Source organism: Cupressus sempervirens, chromosome 8, assembly GCF_028749045.1.
Source record: "Cupressus sempervirens isolate cs-2001-9-10 chromosome 8, ASM2874904v1, whole genome shotgun sequence".
Taxonomy (NCBI): Eukaryota; Viridiplantae; Streptophyta; class Pinopsida; order Cupressales; family Cupressaceae; genus Cupressus; species Cupressus sempervirens.
Window position 1 is genome coordinate 20,493,352 of NC_143125.1, and position 26,702 is coordinate 20,520,053.

The 26,702-nt window shown below is 34.9% G+C and overlaps 1 protein-coding gene across 1 annotated transcript; it reads left to right on the forward strand.

Annotated features, from left to right (window-relative positions):
* Positions 1-18,165: 18,165 nt before the first annotated feature.
* On the forward strand, positions 18,166-18,873 carry LOC149541376 (17.6 kDa class I heat shock protein 2-like). The gene is made up of 2 exons (XM_089795602.1): positions 18,166-18,361; positions 18,605-18,873. The coding sequence occupies exons 1-2, from the start codon at positions 18,166-18,168 to the stop codon at positions 18,871-18,873; spliced, it is 465 nt and encodes a 154-aa protein (XP_089651728.1).
* The last annotated feature ends 7,829 nt before the right edge of the window (positions 18,874-26,702 follow it).

Sequence of the window (26,702 nt, forward strand, 5' to 3'; positions counted from 1 at the left end):
GAATTCACATTCTAACAATTTTCATGTTCTTTCATTACATTTTGATCTAAACAATAATTTCTAAACTTTCACTTATTCAAACGACTATTCTAAAAATGGGTCCTATTAAAGAATCTAATATAAATTCAAATAATGTATCTAGATTCTAAACAAATCAAAACATAAAATCTATGATTTAAAATAAATCTCATCACTTACACATCATAAAAATATGGTCCACCTTAGTCATGTGGACAATCTTGGGGAAGAGGTTGCAACATTGTATTTGGATCCAATTGATCACTCTTTCTCTCTCTCCCTCTCTCCCTATTCAATTTAATGAGCCAATTGGATCTGCTCGACATTTTAATGTCTCAAGTATTGCCTCATGGTCTAACTCATGAACTTTCCAAAGAATCTTATTATGTGGTTTTCCACCATATTTTATCAAGTGGACATTTGATGCAAAAACAAGGTTTGAATAATGAAGAATCTTCCTCTCTATTTGCCAATCCTTGAATAACCACAAGTTAGAGTTCTTCATAGAATATCGTCTAAGCCATGTGCCAGTTACAACCACTGCACTGACATGGTACTCTAAACCTTCACCATCTATAACCGAGTGATCCAATTTTTGTTTGGCTTCAACACAATGACACAAATAATAATATGTCCCTTCTTCATTTTCTTTAGGTGCAATAACAACAAAAATATAGCTTGCAGTGACAAATGTACAAAATGCAGTCATTAATTAAAAAATACTTGGGTAAAAGTTATAAAGTTACATATTGAAATTACAAAGATATATAAATATATATATTACCAGGTTGCACTAGATTTGACAAGTGGTCAAAGTTAATAGACGAACCCATCTCTACCATTTCTAGTGCTTGTGGGGGACGATAGGTGTCAATTGGGTTCAAAACACGTATATCCCATTTGTCCACCCATTTAGTTGACTCACAGTCATCCCAATTTTCCTCTGCACATGATGAACAATAGCATGTCATTTTTTGTGTGTGGATACTCCATGAACCTACATCAAAGCTTCTAAAAGAGTGTAACTCACTAGATCCTGTTAGTGTGCAACAATCCTAATATGATGCAATGTTAGTATTATCTATCAACCAAAAAAATCTATCAACCATAGACTCACCTTCCTTACCTGGACCCATTGCAGCGTTACACCATTGGATGATGGATTTTGCATCTATCAATATTGCTCCATCTTTGTACTTTAGTTCTTCATGAGCCAAGGCTCTTTTAATGCATGTGCCTACACCATCATGCTCTCCCTTACCATGACCAGCCTCTGTGAAATTCCACATATATTGAATTCTACACAACTTGTGCATCTTGCTCAACCAATAGAACATCCGTGCATTCTTGAATTGAGATGCACAATAGTCTGACCAAATAATGTGGTGACGATATGTTATGCCCCTGTTAGCCAAATCTCCATAAAATAGTTGAAAACAATCATGTATGAACTCTGTAGAATGTGATTGATCATTGCTGATATAAAAATGGTACTCCCTCAAAATCTTATTATCATCCTCTGTACTTGTAGGTGAATGCATGAATGTTATGTGAACAAATATGAAAACCTATTGAGAAGTATAATACTTTGCTTGCACCTCATTTTGTGGTTGTAGTTTGTAGTTCTCTGTGAAATCTACAACCAAAACAATGGTATCCAGTGGAAATGTATCCTTACACAACTTGAATTGTGAATCCAACCATCGAGCTCTATGGTTATGCCTTGCATACTCGTAAATAATCTTTTCACAAAAAATCTTCATGAACTCATACACTAGAATCTTTTCAATGACTAAATCACATCTTTTACCATGTTTTACATCTTTTAGAGCATATGCCACTGTCTTAAATTTTCCATAATCTACTATTTCATTTTCAATTGCATGTGTACTATCCATATGTTGACAAGTTGATAAAAGTTGCAAAGAATCACAAAATAAGCATGTACCACCCAAGCATGATGTCTTGTAAAATTGTTGGCCATCCCCTATTTCACATAAAATGTTGGATATGAATTCCCTTGAAGATCTTGGTGGCTCATTCATGTCACAATCTTACAAAACAAACTGAGAATGCAAAACTACACATATATGCCTAAAAACATCAAAATGGTTAGAAAATTCAATATGTATCCTACAACAAGAAGTTGTGCATGTGTGATTTATCTTCACATAAAAAGGTTTACCCATCTAAAAAAAATCTTTGACTTATTTGAATTTGAGGATACATACCAATAAATTTTGCAAAAAATTGTGTTTGAGTTGAGTCCAAAAAATGCTTCTCATGTGGGTCCCGATTTTGGCTACCAATCCTCCTTCTTACAACATCTCTTTGATTAGGGGAAACATGTGTGTTATTTTTCCAAAAATCTTCAATCAATGATTTCAAGGTTTCACTAATTTTGTTATCTTTTCATGGTAGTCTACCACTAAATGTTCATAACTCATTTTTTGTTGGATCTTCCAATCTCTCACACCTTAGCATGGCTCTCTTTAGAGTACCTCTACCAATTTTTAATGTTTTGCTTGTCTTTCTTATGAGTCGACCTTTCTTCATTTGGCTACTTACTATTGTTGATTTTAGTACTCATCTTATGATATTACTATCTTTGGTGTGTGATTTAGAACTCACTTTTTCATAAGCACTCATTAGATTCTTTATAATGCTCTTTTCATTTGGATCGTCCATCGTTCTTAGTCCAAGAATCTTCATGATAGGCCTAAATTTCAAATTCCTCATCATTTTAACAAATAATTGGCATTGACCTATAATATTTATTTCTTCAAAAAATAATCTACACATATGATTAATTTTTCTTTGACAAGTACACTTACTAATCTTGTTAGGCATTAATTTCAAAATGTTAGTATCAATATCAATCAAATATTTTGGTCTTCTAAAATGAATTCTATAAGGTGTTATAATATCTTCAATTCTCTCAACATTTTCAACATCAATATAAGGTTGAGTGTATTGCGTACCTTGAACCTAAGATGATGTGCTTTGGCAATAAGATGTAAAAGATGTAATATCACCTACTTGATGTGTTGATATTGTGCTTTCAACATAACATGATGGAGTGTGTATATCATCGGATCTATAAATCAATGTCTCTTCAACATGAGAGGATGATATGACTTCAACATTGGAAGATGGTGTAGCAGACGATATGACTCCAACATTAGAAGATGGTGTAGCTTCAAAATTTAATTGTCTGCTTGAGCATAATAGTCTCATTCATTCTCTTTGTCTTTCTAATTCTTCCTCTTTGTTTCTTTGTATTGGTGGTTCCTGATCCTCTTCGAAAGTCAATTCTTCATTATTTCTTTGCAATTTTCTTTGTTCACGTAGTAATTTCATTTTATCTCTTTTAATTGTCAAATCTCTCTCCCTATCAAACATCTAAATTACTTAAAATGTGTAAATTACAAATTATTCAAATACATATAAAAATTATAATTATTTGAATGAATACACAATATATATCAAACGACTTGTCAAATTTCTAACCATTTCGAAATAACATTTCATTCAAATATACAATTTTCAATGAATTCACTATATATTAAACAACATGTCAAATTATAATCAAATTTGTATCTATATATCGACAAACAATATTTAAAATGGATTGCACTAACCTTTTCTATACAAGGAATATTCAAAAATTCTTCAAATTGTGTATCCAATGATTGAATTTAATGTTTGCTAGCTTGAAAAAGTGTTGAAATAGTGTTTGCTATGTTGAAACCCATGATTTTTGTCAAAATAATAGAGTGCACAATAGACCAAAAGTAGAGAATGGATGAAATGGGCCCCAAATTTATTTTTTTGGATCATTTTTAGGTGATTTCATATAGTGCATATGCACTATAGCATGTATGCACTATAGTGCGTACGCACTATGTGAAAACACATTACTCCCCATCCTCGCTACTTTCTCTCTCTCTCTCTCTCTCTCTCTCTCTCTCTCGCTACTCTCTCTCCCCTCTCATATCCCCTACTCTCTCTCCCTACTCTCTCTCCCCCCTCTCCCATCCCCTATTCTCTCTCTCTCTCTCACTCTTCCTCTCCCACTACCTACTCTCTCACCCTCTCTCCTCTCCCATCCCCTACTCTTTAGATATCTCACACACACTCCCATCCTTCCTCTCCCACTTCCTACTATCTCTCTCTCTCTCCCCCATCCCCCAACTCTCTCCCATCCCCTACTCTCTCTCTCTCTTCCCCCTCTCCCATCCCCTAATTTATCTCCTTTATAGATACACACTCCCATCCCCCCTCTCTCTTCCCCTCTCCCACTCCATCTCCCATTGCCTACTATCTCCCTTTCAAGTTCTCTCTCTCCCTCTCTACTCTCTCTCTCTCTCTCTCTCTCCCCCATCCCCTACTCTTACTCTCTCTCCAATCCCCAACTCTCTCTCACACTCTCTCCCATCCCCTACTCTCTCTCACACTCTCTCTCATCCTTTCACTCTATCTCTCTCATCCCATACTCTCTCTGCCACCTCCTACTCTCTCTCACACTCTTTCCCATCCATTTACTCTATCTCTCTCTCCCATCCCATACTCTCTCTCTGCCACCCCCTACTCTCTCTCTCACTCTCACACTCTCTCCTATCCCCTACTCTCTCTCTTTCACAAACACACACACACACTCTCTCTCATCCCCCCCTCTCTCTATCTCCCTCTCCCTACTCTCTCTCTCTCTCACTCTCCCATCCCCTAATCTCACTCTCTCTCTCCCATCCCATTCTCTCTCTTAGCCACCTCCTACTCTCTCTCATACTCTCTCCCACCCCCTACTCTCTCTCCCTCTCCCACCACCTAGTCTCTCTCTCTCGCTACTCTCTCTCCCTTCTCCCATCCCCTAAACTCTCTCTTTTCTAGATACACACTCCCATCCCCCCCTCTCTCTCCCCTCTCCCATCCCTTACTCTCTAGATCTCTTACATGGACTCCCATCCCTCTCTCTCCTCCTCTCCCACTCCCTCTCCCATTGCCTACTATCCATCTCTCTCAAGTTCTCTCTCTCCCATCCCCTCCTCTTACTCTCTCTCACACTCTTTCCCATCCCCTACTCTCTCTCACACTCTCTCTCCCATACTCTCTCTCTACCACCCCCTACTCTCTCTCTCTCTCACTCCCTCCCATCCTTTCACTCTATCTCTCCCATTTTGTACTCTCTCTCTCTTCTCTCCCATCCCCTACTCTCTAGATTTGTCACACACACTCCCATCCTCCTCTCTCTATCTCCCTCTCCCTACTCTCTCTCAAAAACTCTCCCATCCTTTACTCTCACTCTCTCCCTCTCCCACTGCCTACTCTCTATCACCCATCCCCTACTCTCTCTCTCTCTCACTCCCTCCCATCCTTTCACTCTATCTCTCCCATTTTGTACTCTCTCTCTCTTCTCTCCCATCCCCTACTCTCTAGATTTGTCACACACACTCACATCCTCCTCTCTCTATCTCCCTCTCCCTACTCTCTCTCAGAAACTCTCCCATCCTTTACTCTCACTCTCTCCCTCTCCCACTGCCTACTCTCTATCGCCCATCCCCTACTCTCTCTCTCTCTCTCCCCTCTCCCATCACCTACTCTCTCTTTTTCACAAAAACACACACTCTTATCCCCTCAATCTCTTCTCTCCCATCCCCTACTCTCACTCTCTCTCTACCACCCCTACTCTCTCTCACACTCTCGCACTCTCTCCCATCCCCCCTCTCTCCCTCTCGCACTCCCTTTGCCATTGCCTACTCTCTTTCTCTCCCATCCCCTACTCTCTCTATCTCTCTCTCCCCTCTCTCATTCCCTACTCTCTCTCTTTCACACACACACCCATCCCCCCTCTCTCCTCTCCCATCCCCTACTTTGTCTCTCACTCTCTCTCCCTCTCCCACTACCTACTCTCTCTCTCTCTCTCATTCTCACTCTCTCTGGCTCTCACTCTCTCTCTCTCTCTCTCTCTATCACTCTCTCCCTCTCTACTCTCTCTCTGCTACCCCCTACTCTCCATCACATTTTCACACTCTCTCCTATCCCCTACTCTCTCTCTCTATTACACACATTTCTATCCCCCCTCTCTCTCCCTCTCCCATCACCTACTCTCTCTTCCATCTCCTACTCTCTCTCGAGCTACTCTCTCTTCCCCCTCTCCCATTCCCTACTCTCTCTCTCTCTCTCACACACTTGCACTCCCATTCTCCTCTCTCTCACTCTTCCTCTCCCACTCTGTCTCCCACCACCTACTCTCTCTCTCCCCCATCCCCTACTCTCAATCTCTCTCTCCCAACCTGTACTCTCTCACACACTTCCTCTCTCTCCCATCCTCTACTTTCAATCTCTCTCCCCCCATCCCGTACTCTCTCTTTTCCACCCCTACTCTCTCTCACACTTCCTCTCTGCCACTCCTACTCTTTCTCACTTCCTCTCTCCCATCCTGTACTCTCTCCCCTCTCCTATCCCCTACTCTCTCTCTCTCTCTCTCTCTCTCTCTCTCTCTCTCTCTCACACACACACACACACACACACACACACACACACACACAACCATTCCCTTGCCTCCCCCCTACACCCCATCCCCCACCTAGCTCTCTCTTGCTCTTGGGATATAATTTAGGTCTAAATAGTGCATGCGCACTATAGTGCACACGCGCTATTGAGAATTTAAATGCTTCTAATAGTGTGTGCGCGCTATAGGGTGCACGCGCTATTGAAAGCTTTGTATTAAAACCAAGCCTAAGGCTTGGTTTTTCCTTGGAGATCCAACCCAAAGGTTTAGAGTTTATAAACAGGTCTGAGACATGTTTTCTAGCAAACATACCAAAAATGATCAATTTTTCTTGTGTGCTCCCCTTCAAGATTCCTCGTGGTTGGGTATCGATAAGATCAAGTTACATAGCATTATAGGTCTCTGTGTTAGCTAGCTAACCATATAATTTATTTTTAATTTGAACTATTTCAAGCCTTTCATCTATAATTTATTTTGAATGTATGTCCATTTTTTGCCAAAAACCACCATGTACTAATTGAGCTATAGATTTTAGCTTGTTCATCAAATTTTGCAACAACTTAGTTTTTTAGAAACTAGACTCCATTCTACACACTTTGAAAAAAAAAAAGTTTTGATTTTAGATTAGTTTTCAATTATTTCTATGGGGAGCACACAGATATTTCATGTTTTTGTGATGTTTTTAGTTAAAAAATTCATTATAAAAAAAACACATTATAAAATTACCCAAAAATTTGGGATAAACTACATAGTGTTAAGTAACTTTTGACTAGAGCGATTAAAGAATTTCAAAAAAAAAGTTAAAATTGTAGGGGGGCCACACTTTTTACTGTGTTATTTTAATTTGGAATAAACAATACCACTTTTTGTGGCCCCCTTTTTTGAGGACCTAAAACTAAACCATTTTGGAAAAAAATTAGTAGTTTAGAAACTAGATTCAAAGGACTACGACTTTTGTTTTTGTCATATCTGAAAATTTTGAGTGTAACTATCTTCAAATTCTTGTTGAAGTTCAAAATTTGTAGATTTCAGGAAAAAGGTGTCCACTTATACCCCCCTTTTGGCACCACAACTTGGTGCACTTACCCAGATACAGTATTGTTAGTGACTCCACCCACCTAACACAAGCTTCTAGGCATAATTGGATGATTTTGAAATCAATATCTCCACTCCAATATCATCCCACTAGTGGATGTAAACTAAAGATTGAATATAAGATTCATTTTATACATAAAAGGTTTATGATGGTTACAATTACAAATTCTTAATAGAAGACACTTTTAATGATGGCATGCCAAAATCTAAGTCTTTAGTGAGACTTCTAAAGATGATTTGAACCATGGACTAGTATTTGCATGTTTATTGTTGTTGATCCATTAAATGTATTATCTTTAATATTACTAAGCCCTAATCATCTTCAACTATAGTGAATGATGCTTTGGTGGAAGATGATATATTAAAGAAAAATATGCCCTTGCTTATGCAAATGAAACCATGGACTAGTGTTTCAATGTTTAATGTTGTTTATCCATTTGATATTTTTGATCCATTAAATATTTGTGTTAAATACTTTCTAGCTCAAGTTATAATGTTGAACATGATCCCTGAATAATGAGACACTACAAATTCTTAGTTTCATGGAAATAGAGAACTAAGTGGTTGACAAGTTAAAGGCAATGAAGATGAAGATCCAAGAAATTATGGTTGTGGATGGAGGGCCATAAGGTGACAATCACACCCTTTACTAAATCTAAATAAATGTTGTTAGTCACATGGTGGAGGAGTATTTACTCCCTTATCATTATTGAGGTGTTAGCATGTGGTACAAGATAGGTTCCCAACATGACATTTTGTGGTCCAAGTAAAGGAAAGTAGTTGTATAACCATGGTATGATGCTTATATATGGTATGCTGTTTATAATGATAACGAACTTGTTATTTTATTTGAAGTTGTCTTCCATGAGCAACTACAAAATATAAAAATTTTGGGAATAGAAGTCCTTAATGTCATGTGCAGAATGTCTTAGGCATTGAACCTACAAACAAGCATCATTCTATATAGTATTTTTTGGCATAAATTTAAAGTGTCATGATTTTTGTAGCCACTTTTCATCCCCACAAAATGTGATTAGAGTTAATTTTTGAAATATCCATGTTGAGGGTATCTTGGTAAGATCCAAATGGACCAGCCTTTCATAGAGGTGGATATTGATTATAATTGGATTAGTAACATTCATAAAACCATTCACATGAAAAAAACTCTAGAATAAGTGAGCAAGCCATGCATTAAAACCATTCATGTAGTATTAGACACTAATTTCAACCAAGAATTCAGCCAACATAAAGGTACTAAACTTTGTAAGCTATTGATAAATATTGATCTCTAAATGTACAAACATTCTCATAGGTCTAACACAATATGCATTATGAAATTTCCTTTTTTTAACAAAATATTTCATCTTAGAATTCATAGTCATCAAATCTTGGCATCCAATCAACTAATCCAAGAACACAATCGTCAAATCCAATGTGATAACATGAACTCAAAGTTCTTGCCATTAGGTCTAATAATGTCAATATCCAAAAATGTCTAATAATGTCATACATTGATAATTTGAAACATTGTAGTTGCATGTCGAATAATGTGATACATGAAATATATGTGAAAAACTACATACCTCAAAAAAAAAAAAAAAATGTATGTCCAATAATGTCATATAGGCATAAAATGTACATCCTTAGATATCTACTCCTTCCTACTAGTGGAATAAAACAAATCCCTGGTTGGATTTGATTATCTAGAAGAGTGAGATGTTGTAGATGACAAGGTCTTCCTAACACACTCGCTAGTTCATCAATATAGACTCTTTTGTAACTCAATCAGTTACAATCAAAAGTATATGTTAATCACTAACTATTATACATCAAAATGAGATATAAGTACACATAAAATAAATTATTTTCTTATGGCTAGCTAGTAATCCCTCTCTACATCCACCTCAAGGGTACGTGAACAATCTGGAGTAATAAGACCCTATAAAAATCATCAAAGTTATCACTTAATCATACTTATGAATATAATATAAATAATTTTAATACTAACTGAATTTTAATGCAAACTCTTTCATACCTCACATAGTGGCTCAAAACTAACAACTGTAGTAGAAATTCCCTAATCAATAAAGTGACGAAGATGTGAAGAAGTCTCTGATGTCAATGGCTGAAAATGATACAACATGAGAATAAGATGTAGTTATGAAGAATACATGGTTTCTAATACCATATTATCAATCAATAAATTTGGGTATCTCTATGAATAGAGCATCATGTCCTTCATTGTATGCTTTCAATCCCAAAGGTGCAACATTTTCCTATTGCACATGAATGTAAATTCATTAGACATCACATTCATGTGCAAAATAATATACTATACACATACAAATTAAAATGCATTAGTACATATATATACCTCTAGGGAAAGTGAACTCACATGAAAGTCTGCTGACCCCCAATCAACATCATCATGACCACTCTGACTCTGCCTATGATCATGTAATAAGCCATATTTGTTAATTATTCATTCATTTATTAAATAAATATATTAAATTGAATCAAATTAACATGCAAATGAATATACCTCTACATGAGTGGTATAATGCCCACACTTAGAGTACAATGTGAAATTCAATGGTCCAACATAAAACTAATGCATATGGATAATTTTTTTGAGTTAAAATATCATATGATTACATTATAAATAGATGTATTAATTTAAATGAATACATTAATACATACCTGTGGATTTTTCAACATGACATAAAATGAGGTTGGGGGATTAGTGCCAGTGTTAGTAATACTCTAGCCATTAATTTTGAACAACGTCAAGACATACTAATATATTAGTCATTCATGTAATATGAGATGTGATCAAAATAGTTTAAAATAAAATTATTTATATTTACCTGTGTATCAATGCAAAATATGGCATTGAGGAAGTCATCTCTCATCATCCCATTAGCGTAATCCTCTTTGTTGGAAGTACCAAATGTGCATAGAGATCCACATGATGTGAACATGTGACCACTAGACCGATGAGGCTCATCGACAACCAAAGGAGTGGAAAACTAAATGAGGCTCTAAGTAAAATATCTAATAGTGCCTAGTGTGTCAGCCTCTACGTGTTCCTTTAGAATAGAAGGAATAATAACATGCTCCACCTATGCCTTTCCAATAGGTTCCCTAAAAACATTAAGGTCACAAATTTCCCCCAACCTATCAAATGATGATCCCCCACCTCTACCCTAAGAAGGAAGAATATCAAAATAATTGGGGATATCCCCAAGGAAAAACTCACAATTTAATTTATTTGATAAATACTTCATTTCAAGGGTTTTGGAGTTGATCTTGTGAAGGGTTTGGTGGTAGATTTTATGGGATTGGTGGATTAGGGGGTGGATTTTCTACATTACCTGAAAATTAAACAATAGTATTTTTAAAAACTAAGCAAAAGTTTAAACAACTTATATTTATGCTTTGGGTTCAATTATATGGACCTTTCAAAATATATTTCTAGCCCATGTATATAATTCCAATTTGATAAATGTGCTTTCTTACTAAATCCCATGCTTTCATATATTTTTTAAGACAACTACTCCAAAGGTCTGACAGAAAAATGCTTAGCAATAATGTCAAAAAAAATGATTCCAACCCAAGAGGATTTTTTTTGGAAGAACCTTAGATAAATTATATCTAATCATAACTTTCTAAGGTTCATCCCCTTGTAAGGCCTTAAAAATCCATTTGGTTGCTAAGGACATTTTTCATAATATGAGATCCTTCAAACCAAATAGTGCAATGAACCCAAGGGTCTTTAATGTCCCTTGAGGCTATTTTATGTCATGTGATGAAATAAGGTATCACATGGTTCATTCTATATTTTTTTGGATTGTAATAAGGCTGATAGTGCCAATGTTGTGTTTGTAATGTATTAAGAATCATGTGGTCAAACTTGGTCAACAACCACCTACACTTGTGGTGTAGGATTAGACATGATTTTATGTTCAATTGAGTCATTTTTGACCAACTATTCAAGTCTTGATCAAGATTTTAGAGAAAAAAAAACAATTTTTACAAAATTATCAATGTTGTCAAAGTTGTCAATTTGTAGTGTTGACAAAATGATGTCACTATGTAACCCAACAACATCCAAATAATTTGTACTTTGGTAGGAACTAGTTGGAATTGTTTCCATAGTAAGGTATAATTCCTAAATAGTCAAAGAACAATGTAACATGAAGTTTGGGTGCAATTGAGAAGGGGTTTTGAATTGGACAATTCTAAATTTATTGGCATTTCCTCAATACTTTTCTTTTGTTCTTGAAAATATTGATAGATAGAGAAAACCTAGTGATACTTTTTTAATCCTATGAATACACTTTCATATACAATTTATTTGGTTTATTTTTGTACAAATTTAAGATCTAGAGAAATCATTTTGGTGTAGACAATCAGGAAACCCTTCAAACCCTAGGTACCTCTAAGAGTCAATCACTTTTGTCTAAAATTATGTGGTATTCGATTTGGAAAAAATTTAGGGGAACATTAGTTATAGTAATGTATTATAAAATTCATTTTGTTTTATATTGGTCTAAACAAAGCATAAATTTTGGACTGAGGCCCTATGCTTGGCATTTGGATGTGACAAGCAATGAAGAAGAGGAAGTTGAGTTGCAAAGATAGAAAATGGGTGTGTGGGTGTGAAATAAAATTCATTCTAGTTTCCTTAAAAATGGATGGATATGGAATGATGAAACATGCATCAAGATATATCAATTGGGGAAGATTTCTAATCAACCCTATGCAAGCTAGTCATAGAATCCTAATTCGAGCACTATATGGTGACAAGGTCAAAGATAGAACCTAGTCTCAATTTTTGGATATTCTATAGAGGAGTCAAAATTGTATCCCTAAATGAATTATTTTTGGGCCCTTGTTAATAAATTTTTGGAGACAAGGTTTTAAAGTTGATTTTGAAGGGCTAATTGATACTAAGTCTCCTAGTAGACCTAATTGTGCATGTAAGCAGTTTGGGTAAGTTGTGTTGGATCCAATGGGCCAGCTTGGATGAATTGGGATGTTTGGAGTGTAGGATATTCCCACACAATTCCTATTATATTAATGGTGTCAAGATCCTAATATGCAAGGCATACATTATCTTGAATGCTTCTAGATAAAAGTGGAAGGTTTGAGAGTGTGCATTTTAGTTTCACATGTAAATTTATCAAGTGTTTGTCACAAGGAGGTGAGACAAGAGATATTTTATTGATTGAGAGAAGCCCCTTGAGAAGGTTTTGAAGGTGTAGATATTTGGAAAGGTACCAAAGTAAAATAAAACCTAGTGTATACCTTGAGAGATTCTAAGTAGCTTAGATCCTATACATCATATTAGTATTAGAGCCAATTTTTGGTGTTGATTGTGGTGTATGTTAGAGGAATAAATAAAGTGGATGCTATCAAAATATTTCTTAAAATATTGAAACATCAAGATTTGGAGGAGATCTAGAATAAAGGATAGATGAGAAGTGGAAAACCAGACTCAAGAAGATGTTCAAGAAGTCAGAGTGTAAGGGAAGCTAAGTAGAGACTAATTTTGAATTCTCTAAGGATTATTTGGACATAGAGGGAGAAGAAATACCTCCAACTTGAGATGCACCTATAGAGATGATGATTTTGTGAATTCCATAAAATAGGCACATAGAGAAGGTGTTGAGGCAAAGATGGTGGTTCCTACATTCAATAGGAAACTAGGTGGAGGCTAACTCAATAATTGGATGGAAGCCATAGAGAAATATTTTTGATATATAAAGAGGTGGTAGATAGATAAAATGTTAAATTTTTAAAAATAAGATTTAGAGTATCTTCCTTGGTATGGTGGAATTTTCTTCAAAATGAAAGGGAAAGGTTAGGAAAGAATATGATTAGTAATGGAGTAGGATGGTGGAACTACTCAATGGAAAATTTATGCATGTAGATTATGAGATCTAGAACATAGGGAAGTTCCATAATTTGAAGTAGAAGGACATAGATATGGATCCCTACACAAAGGATATCACTAGATTTAGCAAGAAAAACAAACATCATGAGGATGCAAGGGAGAAGGTGGCATGATACATGAATGGGCTTAGATATATCATTTAGGATGAAATACATTTGGTGGTACCTAAGACAATAGATGAGTTTTTTAAATTTACATCAAGAGAGGAGGATAAACTTAAGAGGAAGGGGGAAAGAACTTCAAAGGAAGAGGGAGCTTTAAGATAATAAACTCATCTAACAAGAACAATGAGTTAAGACACCAAGAATTAGGTAGAGATTTAGGAACCATAGGAAGAGGTTACAGAGGTAGAAGACCCAATGGAAGGGGAAGGAATGATAGAACAAGGAGAGGTCTTGGTTTGTTCACAGTAAAACTCTATAACTACAGCCAAGTAGTACAAACTATGAAGAAACTTTTAGGGAAGTCCTCAACCTCTCATGATAGAGAGAGAAGAAACTAGTTGGTGCAAGAGGATGACTATCAAAGTGTTAATTCACCCTTGGAAATGGAGGACTCTCACTTTATTGATTGTAGTAAAAACAAGGTCAAATATTTTTGACACTCGGCTATGAAGTGTCTAAATATTTGGTTGAATAATACGAAAGTGTTCTACTTTCTAGTCCCATTAGTACCTCTAAAGAGAGGTTTGGAAAAACTCAAAAAAGTCACTTGAGATTCATAGCAAGAAGGTGGCCAAGGATGTCCAAAAGAATGAGGGAAAAATTTTAGAGGCCAAATATTATGTCAGTATCATTGGATAAGATAAATATACTTACATGAAAATAGTCTCACACCAGTCCACATGGAATCCTTTAGGTACTTCAATAATATCTATGGTGTAGGAGCACCTAGTTGGTCTTCATGCCTTAATGAGACCATGATTTAATATCATAATTTTTTTGAGTTCATGTGATTTAATAAGGCCAATCATGATCATTATTGATTAGTTCCTTATAAATCATTAAATAGGGTTTAGAGCCATAAATTAGGTCTATTTTTAATTGGAAGCGAAATTGTCAAAGTTAACAATAAGTTATTTTAGTTTGTAAGGGTAATTAGTCATGATTTGTCAAAAATAAGTTATGAAAGTGGTTAAAATTGTATGAATGCCTTGAATGAAATATAAAATTCTTTTAGATGTTTGAATATTGGGTCGGTGGATGTAATATGAAAAATACTAATAATGATTATGATTTCTAGCAATTTTTTTTAGTATACATTTCGGATATGATAATCAGATATATAATGTTTTTCCTATTGAACTATTTTTTTGTATTTGAAATAAATTAGGAATTATGAGGGGTTTTATCCTAACTAGTTTTAATATAATTTATTTATTTCATTCATTTTGCTAAAGTTTTATGAGAGATCTAACAAAATTTATAAAACACTATGAAAATCCTACTAGGGTAAACAATGAGAATATAAAATTTATTACACCACCATTGATCAAAGGACAAATCTTAGTGAAATTGGGGGAACTTATATATATATATATATATATATATATATATATATATATATATATATATATATATAAAATCTTTTTTTACTTGTAGGGATCCATGTTCATTTTTTGGCATGTGCAAATCAGAGGAAAGGTTTGAAATTTGTCTCAAACTAAGAACATAAGTTGGTTTGAGATTTGGGTAGTATTGGAGTGTGAGAAGGGTTTGGAAAGGTTTTGAAGACATGGTAGGATGTAAGGAGAATCCAAGAAAATTTTCAAAGTGGTCATAAGACAAGGAAAGATTACTTTATTTTTATGAGTGTCTATCTTGGAATTTTCTTTGTGACTGTCAAACTTTGATCGTATAGAAGAACTTGTGTTGTATAGATCAATAAGGGTTGGTTTTGTAGTTGGATTGGTGAATGCTTAAGGAGACCCTTAGATTAAATAGAATCCTTTGGAGGAATTGAGAAGCGGGAAGGAAATCTAAGTTAATGTGAGTCCTTAGGATAGCATGACTATCCAAAAACATACTAGGTCAACTATATATAATTGTGCAACAATATTTTTTGTTGAACATGAGTTGGGTGAGGGGAGGTGTTGATTTGAGATAAAGGAAGGAATGACAAGATTTTATCACCTTTGTGATGAGCACCTTGAGTTTTGTTAGGAAGATATTAATCCTTGTAGACATGATTGTCACTACATGGAGTTTGATTATCCTAAAGATAGTAAATCCTCAATAAATGTTGTTGAATCCCTTAGGGTGGATTGGGAGGTGTAGAAAGGTTATTTTCTCAATAATGAAGTGTTTGGTTAAATTGGGCTATAATTGCAAGTTGTGAGTAGGTTGCTAGTGAAAGGTGGAGGTCCTAATTGGGGGTAGGTTGAGTGACCATAAAAGGATTTGAAGGTTTTGGAGTGCTTTAGAGCATTTCCATGGGGTTTTAGGATGGTTGAATGTCTATGGAGGAATGTATGTGAGTGTTTGGATAAAAATTTGAGGAGATTGGATGTGTTTGGGTTATTGTAGTTTTGTGAGTGGATTAAGAGTCTAGTTGTGGATTTTTGAGGTTATGGAAGGATTAGGCTACCTATTGAATAGGTAAGTTGGGAGAAAGAAGTCTCCTTAATGTGGTTTTAGTGATGATCTACATCAATCTATTCCTATGATAAGAGTTGAGAAGGAGATTCCATCTAAGAAGAGGAAGAAGACTTAATCCATTTTGATAATCTCAAAGAAGCCTAAAGCAAAGAGCTTTAGTGCTAATCATGTTCTAGTTAATTGCAATAATGAATCTAATGAATCTAGAGTTTGATGGTGATAAGGAGCAATATTGGACCAAGGTGGGGAAAGAAATAAAAGGGAAAAGAAAGAGGTATGTTTTAGTTTTGGTTCTCTTGATGCAAGTATAATCCTTGATGTTTTAATGGATAGTGATAAAAGAGGAAATGGGGAAGTTGTATGAGTCTCTACCTCTCCTAAAGTAAAACAAGATGGTATTAAGGCCTTTGATAGTATGGTTCTAAGCTAGATGTAGAGATAGATGATTATAACAATGAAAACCATTTATTTCTATGAAATGAATTGAACCAAATTATAGTAAAGGAAAAATAGATAGACAATAATATTTATATTTTCCAAGCAATGTTGAATGAAGTATGTGGAGAAGTGGTATGAAAATAATAAGTAACATTAGGCTTGGAACTTGATGGTTGTATTGTGTTCTTTCCCACTTTTGAGTCATATATAACAAGCCAAAAAGTTGGCATGTTACTTTTTTAATAAAATCATCATATGACACTTAAATTTATTAATAAACCATCAAAATATGCTATAAACAATATAGTATTGCATGTAATGATAAATATACATGTTATTCATATGAGATATGTATGACATAGATGTTTTTGTTTGTTTATAACATATTTAATTAATTTAGAATATCTTTAAAATAGAATGTGTGAATTTAGAAACTTGTTTTACAAAATTATAATATTAGTACGTAATATATATGTTTTGATATTACTTATTATGTATTTATAAAAAAGTTCAAATTCTTTTTAAAAATAAAGCATATAAAAAAATTAATTTCATATTTTTTTATATATTATTAATTTAATTTAATTTTTTTAAATTATATTATTTTTATTTACTATATAAAACATGTGAATTTATGTTCAAAAGATTTGAAATATATATTACATTTATACTTATTTTATAATTTTACAATGTTTGTATATCACCATCAATTTTTGTTTTTAATTAATATTTATATTAAAACATTAAATAAAAAGTATTAAAATAATCAAATTCTCATTTAAATTCTTATATGAGTGGAATAGGCATATGTAAATTCTTAAAATTTTAAATCTTTCGTTTGAGTGCACTAAATCAGAATTGTGAATAGAAATATGTATTCTAATTTTGGCCCAAAAATGAGCATTTGCAATTCCACCTAAATAGGTGAAATTGAAATAGATATTCCTATTTTATTTATTTTATAAAATATAAATTTGTGGGTCCATAAATTCCCATCAAACCTATTGAACCAAACAAAAATAGGAATACATAATCTTATTTTCTATTCTAGAATAGATATTCCTATTCCCATGTTCTTATTCCAGCAGCCCCTGATTTAAGATAGGGGTGACCCTCAAGTTCCAGGCTACGGTTGGTAAAACAAGAAAAAGAATATGCATTCTTATGGAAAATAAATCTATAATTGTTCAATTGAAACAAGAGATAATTAGTGAATGACCACCCTGGCTCATGAAATGAACATGCTTTCACAAGTTAACCATCTTTGTTAAGAGTAGCGTATGCTTCTTTGGAGTTGAGCGAGTTTACGTAATTCCAAGTTGATTAGATTGAACGTTCCTTACAGTCAGCTCTCATTTCCATAACGCTTCACTGGCAAAGCCCTTTGATATTCCAGACGCTTTTAGAAGCTTGTTTTAGTAAGTTAAATTGTAGCTTCTCTGCAAGTTATTTAATTGATTCCATGTTAAAGCAAGATCGTTTAAGTACTAATTAAGTTGTTTTGTTTGCAGTGAATCAGAGAGGAGGTTAATATATATTATCGCAGCATGTCTAGTGTGGCACAGTCTAATGTTGAGGATAGGAGAGGTGGGATTATGATGGACCCATTCAAGCAGCTTGATTTGTGGGATTCATTGAATTTGTGGGAGTTGTGTCATAACACTGATTTAAAACTCCCCATTCATATTCCTGTGGATTGGCTTGAAACTGATCAAGCTCACATCTTCAAAGCTAACTTGCCAGGTATCATTGCTTAATTCATGTATGTTTTTTTGATAAGTTGTGATAGTTTAGAGAGCCCATATCAGTAACATGTTTGTACAGGTTTAATGAGATAATTTATATATAATTGTTTAAGATTGTTGATGTGTTGTATCATAAAATATCTTTTAAATTATATAATCAATAAGATATTTTTGGGAAGATTGTTTATGATTTATTTATATAAATGATTTTTCTTTTATCTTTTTTTTCTCTGGTTTGAAGGTTTGAAAAAAGAGGATGTGAAAGTTCAAGTGGAAGAACGTGTTATGCACATAAGTGGAGAGTGCAAGAGGGATGAGGTGGACAAAAATGACAAGTGGCGTTGTTTGGAGAGGCCACATGGAACTTTCTCTCGTCACTTGCGTCTACCAGAGAATGTCATGTTGGATCATGTGAAGGCCAACATGACAAATGGTGTGCTGACTCTGACAATTTCAAAGGCACCTGAGAGTAAAGCTAAGGTCATGTCAATCAATATTTCTGAAAATTAACTTCATCCTTATGTTAAGGATGATTTTGTGTGACCAATAAAGCATACAGAAAACGTTCTCTGCTGCAAATAAAATTTCAGCTATTTCAGTATATGAGTTAAAAACAATTTATTTTAAATAATATCTTCTTCAATATTATTTTTTTGTTGTTCTCATCTAATTTTTTTTATAAAAGATGTAATTGCTTGAAGTTTTTTTTTTTGTTATGTCAAATTTCCTTTTATTGTGAGTTATATTAGAATAAATGTTTTAAGATAAAATTACTATTTTGTAAAAATATATTTAAAACTAGTATCTGACATTTATATTTTTCTTAAATTTTCTACTAGGTAATTGGTAACTGTTATGTTATATTCTGTAATGAGCAGTCCTACTTTGTAATTGGTTCTTATGTTGTGAACTCAGTGGGTTGAGGCTCCACTTCCCCCACTCCTCCTTTTTGTACTTTTCCTTTTTGATCAATCGATATATAATAAATAAAAGAAAAAAAAATCTTCTACTTTTATCTTTATAGAAATATAATTTGTCTATATAAATATATCATTTTCTAATTGTTATCTTTATAGAACTATAATTATATTTTATGTTAATACTATTATTTTAGACAATCCCAATAAACTTAAAAGAATATATTAGATCTAACATTGAAACAGTTATATCACATATTATATTAAATCATTTATTCTTAAATATCATGTAATTTATAATTTTAAATATTAAGAAATAATAAAAAATATTTAGTAGATTGTATTTAGTGTTCAACGTCATGAGAATTCACTTAATTTTGCCCTGAAACCAAGAATCAAATGTGAAGATTAGAAGATGAGAAGGATAGAATTAGTTGTTCGGGACCAATAGAGCCCTCTAAAACTATGATTTTTGATTCGTAGTGTGACTTTATTTTAGGTGTTGAGAAATCACCTATGATAAGTGTTAAAATAAATGTTTTACATCTAAATTATAGAATGGTAACCAAATGGGCCAAGAGCTTGTAGATAGAGCATTCCACAATAGTCATGATCGAACTAGTAAATCGAAGATTCTAAATATTGAAGTATGAATAAAAAATTCATCAATCTTGGAAGCATTAATCCTAAAAATTAGGAGAGTGATGGAAGAAAATTAATTTCTCCCACTGCAATCAGTTCAAATCTGAACTATAGCTTTTGTATTAACAGTTTAGAATGCCAGTATGTATACAACCATCAGAATCCTAAATATAACCAAGGGGAATTGAAATACAACTAATTTCCTCCTTGATAAGATATTTTGTTTCTGATAGCAGAATAGACAACTTGTTTAAAACCTCCCCATGTTCCTTAAAAAATAATTAGCAACTTAGCATTTTAGACTATTACTGCATATTTCCTCATCTGTTCTCTAATGTTGTCCACATTCCTTTAGTTCTCCTAAGATATAGTTTCCTAAATGTTTGAGAACTCATCTTCATTGAGATTGAGCATATAGAATCCTCTACAAAATCAGAATCAATGTAATATGTTTTGATCTGTTAAAAAAATCTGTTTCTTTTGAGTGCTATAGCATAGGTGTTATCTATTTTTCTCTACTTTCACTTCTTGTGCTCTCATAACTAATAAGATAAATGGCAGAGAACTTAGGAGATCTCAAGTTTAGATTTGTGGGGAAACATGGCCCGGTTGTTGGAATATTTAATGTGATTGTTGTTTGTCCCTGGAGCCAAATGCCCACCTACCACCCCTGAACATTCAAAAAAATTATTACGGACAGGTGAGTTTTTCAAATTCACAAATGAGGGGGAAAACATTTTTGGCAGAGGACAAAAAGGAATGATTAGTTTCATTTGACTAGAATAGAGAGAGACATTAAAGTAAAGTTGAAGAAGAGCAGATCAGAGAGTTGCAGAGAGAAGAGAAGTGATTAGTAGATCCAGTCATCAGAGTGCAGAGAAAAGAAAGTTCATTTCATGCCTGCAATTGCACGTGTTTTTTCTCTGGTCATTTTGTAAGTTTATTATTTGTTTGATTTGAGCTGTTGAAGCAGTGATTGCTCCAAGCATTGTAGTATACAGCCATTAGAGCTATAAGTTTGAAGTTTAAAGTTTAAAGTTTTTCAATTTTTCAGTTTAGGGTTATTTTAGGGTTTTTTGGTTGAAGCCGAATGCTCCCAGATTTTGTAATGGTTTAATCAAGTTGAATAGTAAAGCAAGCAGGCATACTTGAATCCATTACTCTTCCCTTTGTTTATTGCATTTGATAAGTTTATTGTTGAGTATTTGAAGCTTTGGATCTCTGGTTTTAATTGTGAAAATATTCACGTCATAAGTTTGCACTCGGTATTTTCTTTGGTAGAAGTCATCTATAGTGGCTACCAAGTTCACTCGGTGCCTTCTTCTACCTTGCTCCACTCTCCATTGGCTATTGAGTTCACTCGATAATCGCATTATCTACCGAGTTCACTTGGTAATCACACCTTGCAGTGTCTATTGAGTTCTTCATTTATCGAGTTGATTATTCTTCTACCAACCTCACTTGGTATCTAGTGTTTACCGAGTTTCCTTTCATTTACCGAGCTCACTCGGTAAACTCTCCTACCACTTGGTTTCTTTGGTTACCGACCAAAACTGTCACTCGGTAATAGTATTTGCAGAGCAGATTTTTAGGTTTAGGGTTGTGAGTTGTGAATTTAATTTTTAATATTTCTCACATGGTATCAGAGCTTTGAGGCCCCACATCCACAGTGAGTTAGGGCATTTGTTTTATTGGGATATTTATCATGGCAGGATATGCAGGAAAGATATGGCAGCAACCATCACCATTCAATGGACAAAATTATGATACATGGGAAAAGAAAATGAAAACCATTATGGTTGCAAATGATTTGTGAGAATTTTTAGTTAATAGGTTCAATGATGTGACAGACCCAACTCAGTATGCTGCCCTTACAAATGCATAGAAGACTCATTTGAAAGAGTCAAGGAGAAAGGATGCTAAGGCATTAAGTCTTATTGAAGCAGCAATGACAGAGACTGTATTCTCAAAGATTGTAGCAGCAAATTATGCAAATAAAGCTTGGGATATCTTTGAGACGAACTTCAAGGAGACTGATAAAGTCCGTACAGTAAAGCTACAAAATATAAGGAGGGAGTTTGAGAACCTTTCGATGAAGGAAAATGAATCAATTGCAAATTTTAGTTCAAAGACCTCAAATGTGATTAATCAACTAAAGTCAAATGGAGAAGACTATCAAGAGTAGAGGATAGTGGAAAAGATATTGAGGAGTTTACCTCATAAATATGACAATTTGGTCATGACCATAGAAGAGGCAAAAGACCTCATTGTTTTGACAATGGATGAGTTAATGGGTACACTTCAAACCCATGAGTATAAGATCAATAGATCCACATCTTCTTCTACCCAAGAGCAAGCATTCAAGGCTCAGTCAAATCCAAGAGGAAGGGGGAGAGGAAGAAATGGCTCAGGCAGAAACTCCAGAGGCAAAGGCCAAGGAAATGGAGGACAAAAAAATGCTGCAGCAGAAAGCTCAGGTAGAGCAGATGGAGCAAGTAGCTCACAAAATACTTCAAGAGGAGGTAAGAAAAACTACAACTCAAATAGGAGTAATGTAGAATGCTACTACTGTCATAAATATGGGCATTATGCAAATGAATGCTGGAAGAAGCAAAATGATCAGTCAGGACAAGAAAATGTGGTTAATGTGAATATGTACAGTGAAAATAATGCCACTGCCTTCATCATGTGTAATGTTGGTGAAGAAGGAAGCCCTGAGGTTTGGTACCTCGACAGTGGATGTAGCAACTACATGAGTGGTAATGAAACTTTGTTTTTATTCATTGACAAGAGTTTCAAATCTGAAATTAAAATGGGTAATAATGGAACCCTACCAGTTGTGGGCAAAAGATCTATTATGGTCCACACTAAGAAAGGTGAGAAGAAAGAAATACAAAATGTATATTTTTCCCCTGGTATGAAGCACAATTTGATGAGAATTGGTCATCTCATTCAAAATAGATACAAAGTGCTAATGGAGAATGACAAGTGTGTCATCCATGAAAAAGATGGGAGCAAGATCCTACTTGCAGCAGTTCAAATGAAAAAGAAAAAAATGTTTCCCTTGAAGATGGAGACATGTTTCTCATCTCAAGTTGGTGCTGCACCTCCCACACAGTCAGCTCTAAGGGGTGTGATTGAAGACCCCTCACGGCTATGGCACCTCAGGTATGGTCATCTAGGCTATACTGGTTTAAATTTGTTATCAAATAAAAGAATGGTAGAAGGTTTTCCACGTATAGAAAATTCATGTGACAAGTGTGAGGCTTGTATTTTGGGTGAGCAACATAGGCTTCCCTTTAATTCTGAGAATTCTAGGAGGGCTAGATATCCATTAGAGCTAATGCATACTGACCTAGTTGGTCCTATGCAAGTTACTTCCATTGGGGGGAGTACTTATTTCATGACATTTATAGATGATTTCAGTCGTAGGACATGGGTGTATTTTTTAAAGAATAAATCTGAAGTATTTGAAAAATTTGTAGAATTTAAAGCCCAGGCTGAAAGAGAATGTGGACACTATATTAAAGTCCTAAGATCATATAGAGAAGGGGAGTATACCTCCAATTCTTTTGTAAAATTTTGCAGGAAACATGACATAAATAAAGAGCTCACAGCCGGCTATACACCACAGCAGAATGGAGTGGCTGAAAGAAAGAACAGAACCATTGCTAAAATGGCAGGGAGCATGATGAAAGAGAAAGGTCTCCCAACTGAATTTTGGGGAGAGGTTATGGCAATAGTAGTTTACCTAATTAATAGGTGTCCTACAAAGGTAGATCGTGATAGAATTCTAATGGAAGCATGGTCACGAAGAAGATGGACAGTTGAACACTTAAGGGTGTTTGGATGTGTAGCATATGCACATGTGCCTAAAGAGAAAAGGAAAAAAATTGATGACAAAGGTATGAAATAAATTTTCATAGGGTACAGCCCAGAATCAAAGGCATACAGATTGTATGACCCATTGAACAACAAGATGATGCTTTCAAGAGATGTGAAATTTCTTGAAAATCAGTCTTGGTATGGACAAATTGATGAGTCACCAAGCACTTCAAGTAAAGTGCCAATTATGAGTGAAGAGGATGTTGATGAACAACAAGAAGAAGGAGCAGATAGAAAAAAAGGCAAGCAGCCTCAGTCATTACTGAGCTCTTCTAGGCATGATCGATTGTCAGGGCCAAGCAGTAGCAGTGAAGATTCTGATCCCACACTCTCCTCCCTGTTACCAAGAAAGACCAAGAGTCTTAGGGAGATATACCAAGATGAAAGGTATGAAGATTATGATGAGAGTGTTAATTTTGCATAATTTTCTCATAGTGATCCAATTTATTTTGAAGAAGCTATTAAGGAGAAGAAATAGTGTAAGGCCATGGATGAGGAAATAGATGCTATAGAAAGAAATGAGACATGGGAGCTAACTCAATTGCCTCCCAAGAAGCAAGTGATTGGAGTGAAATGGGTCTACAAGACCAAATGCAATGCTGAAGGAAAGATTGATAGGCATAAGGCAAGGCTAGTAGTCAAGGGCTACAAATAGCAGTATGAAAGAGATTATGATAAGACATATGCCCCGATTGCAAGAATGGAAATCGTGCGTGTTGTCATAGCAATTGCAGCTTAGCACAAATGGAAGGTATACCAAATGGATGTGAAGTTCGCCTTCCTAAATGGTGTATTGAAAGAAGAAGTGTATGTGGAGCAGCCATCTGGTTATGAAGTTGTAGGTGAAGAAAATAAAGTATATAGATTGAAGAGAGCTTTTTATGGGCTCAAACAAGCTCCATGGGCATGGTACAGTAGGATTGACTCATATTTGATGAGCAATGGCTTTAGCAAAAGCAATGGTGAGCCTACTCTCTACATCAAGGTAGCAAATGGAAATGTGTTGATTGTTGTCTTGTATGTAGATGATTTAATTTTTATTGGAAATGACAAGGATCTAATTAGTGATTTCAAAGAGACCATGAAAAATGAGTTTGAAATGATAGACCTAGGTCTCTTGAAGTACTTTCTAGGCATAGAAGTAAAACAAATGCATGATGGCATCTTCATCTCTCAAGAAAAATATGCAAGGTAGATCTTGGAGAGATTTAAAATGCAGAACAGTAAGGCAGCCCCCACACTAACAGCAATAGGTCTGAAGTTGAGCAAGGAAGACTCTAGCAAGAGAGTGGATCCAACACTATACAAGAGTATGGTTGGAAGTCTAATATATTTGAATGCAACTCGGCTAGACCTAATGCATGTAGTAAGTCTGATTTCCAAATTTATGGAAACACCAAAGGATTCCCATTGGCAAGCGGGAAAGAGGATCCTAAGGTATGTGAAAGGTACCAAGGGATTTGGGATTTTGTATACTGCAAATGATGATTTCAAGCTGGTGGGATACACAGATAGTGATTGGGTTGGAAGTATAGATGATAGGAAGAGTACTTTCAGATATGTATTTCATATGGGATCGGGTGCAATTTCATGGGCATCCAAGAAGCAACTTATTATTGCTCAATCTACAGCAAAGGCAAAATATATAGCAACAAATCTAGCAACATGTCAGGCTATTTGGTTAAGGAGGATCTTGACAGATTTGAATGAAAGGCATGAGGATGGAACCACAATTTATTGTGACAACATCTCATCTATTGCATTGTCCAAGAATCTAGTCTTTCATAGGAGAAGCAAATATATAGAGATCAGATATCACTTCATTAGAGAGTTGGTGGAGAATGGGGATATCAAAATGGAATTTTGCAAGTCTGAGCAGTGGCTAGCAGACATATTTACCAAGCCATTAGGCATTAGAAGTTTTGTACACCTAAGAGAGTGTCTTGGTGTAATTGATTTGGATCAACACTGATCCTTGTTTTTTTGGCTCGAGACAAAGGGGGAGTGTTGAAATATTTAATGTGGTTGTTGTTTTCCCTAGAGCCAAATTCCCACCTACCACCCCTGAACGTTCAAAAAATTTAATACGGACAGGTGACTTTTTCAAATTCAAAAATGAGGGGAAAAACATTTTTGGCAGAGGAAAAAAAGGAATGATCAGTTTCATTTGACTAGAACAAAGAGAAACATTAGAGTAAAGTTGAAGAAGAGCAGATCAGAGAGTTGCAGAGAGAAGAGAAGTGATCAATAGATCTAGTCGTTAGAGTGCAGAGAAAAGGAAGTTCATTTCATGCCTGCAGTTGCACGTGTTTCTTCTTTGGTCATTTTGTAAGTTTATTATTTCTTTGATTCGGCCTGTTGAAGCAGTGATTGCTCCAGGCATTGTAGTATGTAGCCATTAGAGCTATAAGTTTGAATTTTAAAGTTTAAAGTTTTTCAGTTTGAAGTTTAGGGTTATTTTAGGGTTTTCTGGTTGAAGCCAAATGCTCTCAAATTTTGTAATGGTTTAATCAAGTTGAATAGTAAAGTAAACAGGAATACTTAAATCCATTACTCTTCCCTTTGTTTACTACATTTGATAAGTTTATTGTTGAGTATTTGAAGCTTTGGATCTCTGGTTTTAGTGGTGAAAATATTCACATCATAAGTCTACACTCGGTATTGTCTTTGGTAGAAGTCATCTGCAGTGGCTACCGAGTTCACTCGATGCCTTCTTCTACCTTGCTCCACTCTCTAGTGGCTACCGAGTTTAGTCAATAATCACACCCTGCAGTGTCTACTGAGTTCTTCATTTATCGAGTTGATTATTCATCTACCCACCTCACTCGATATCTAGTGTTTATAGAGTTGCCTTTCATTTACCGAGCTCACTCGGTAAACTCTCCTGCCACTTGG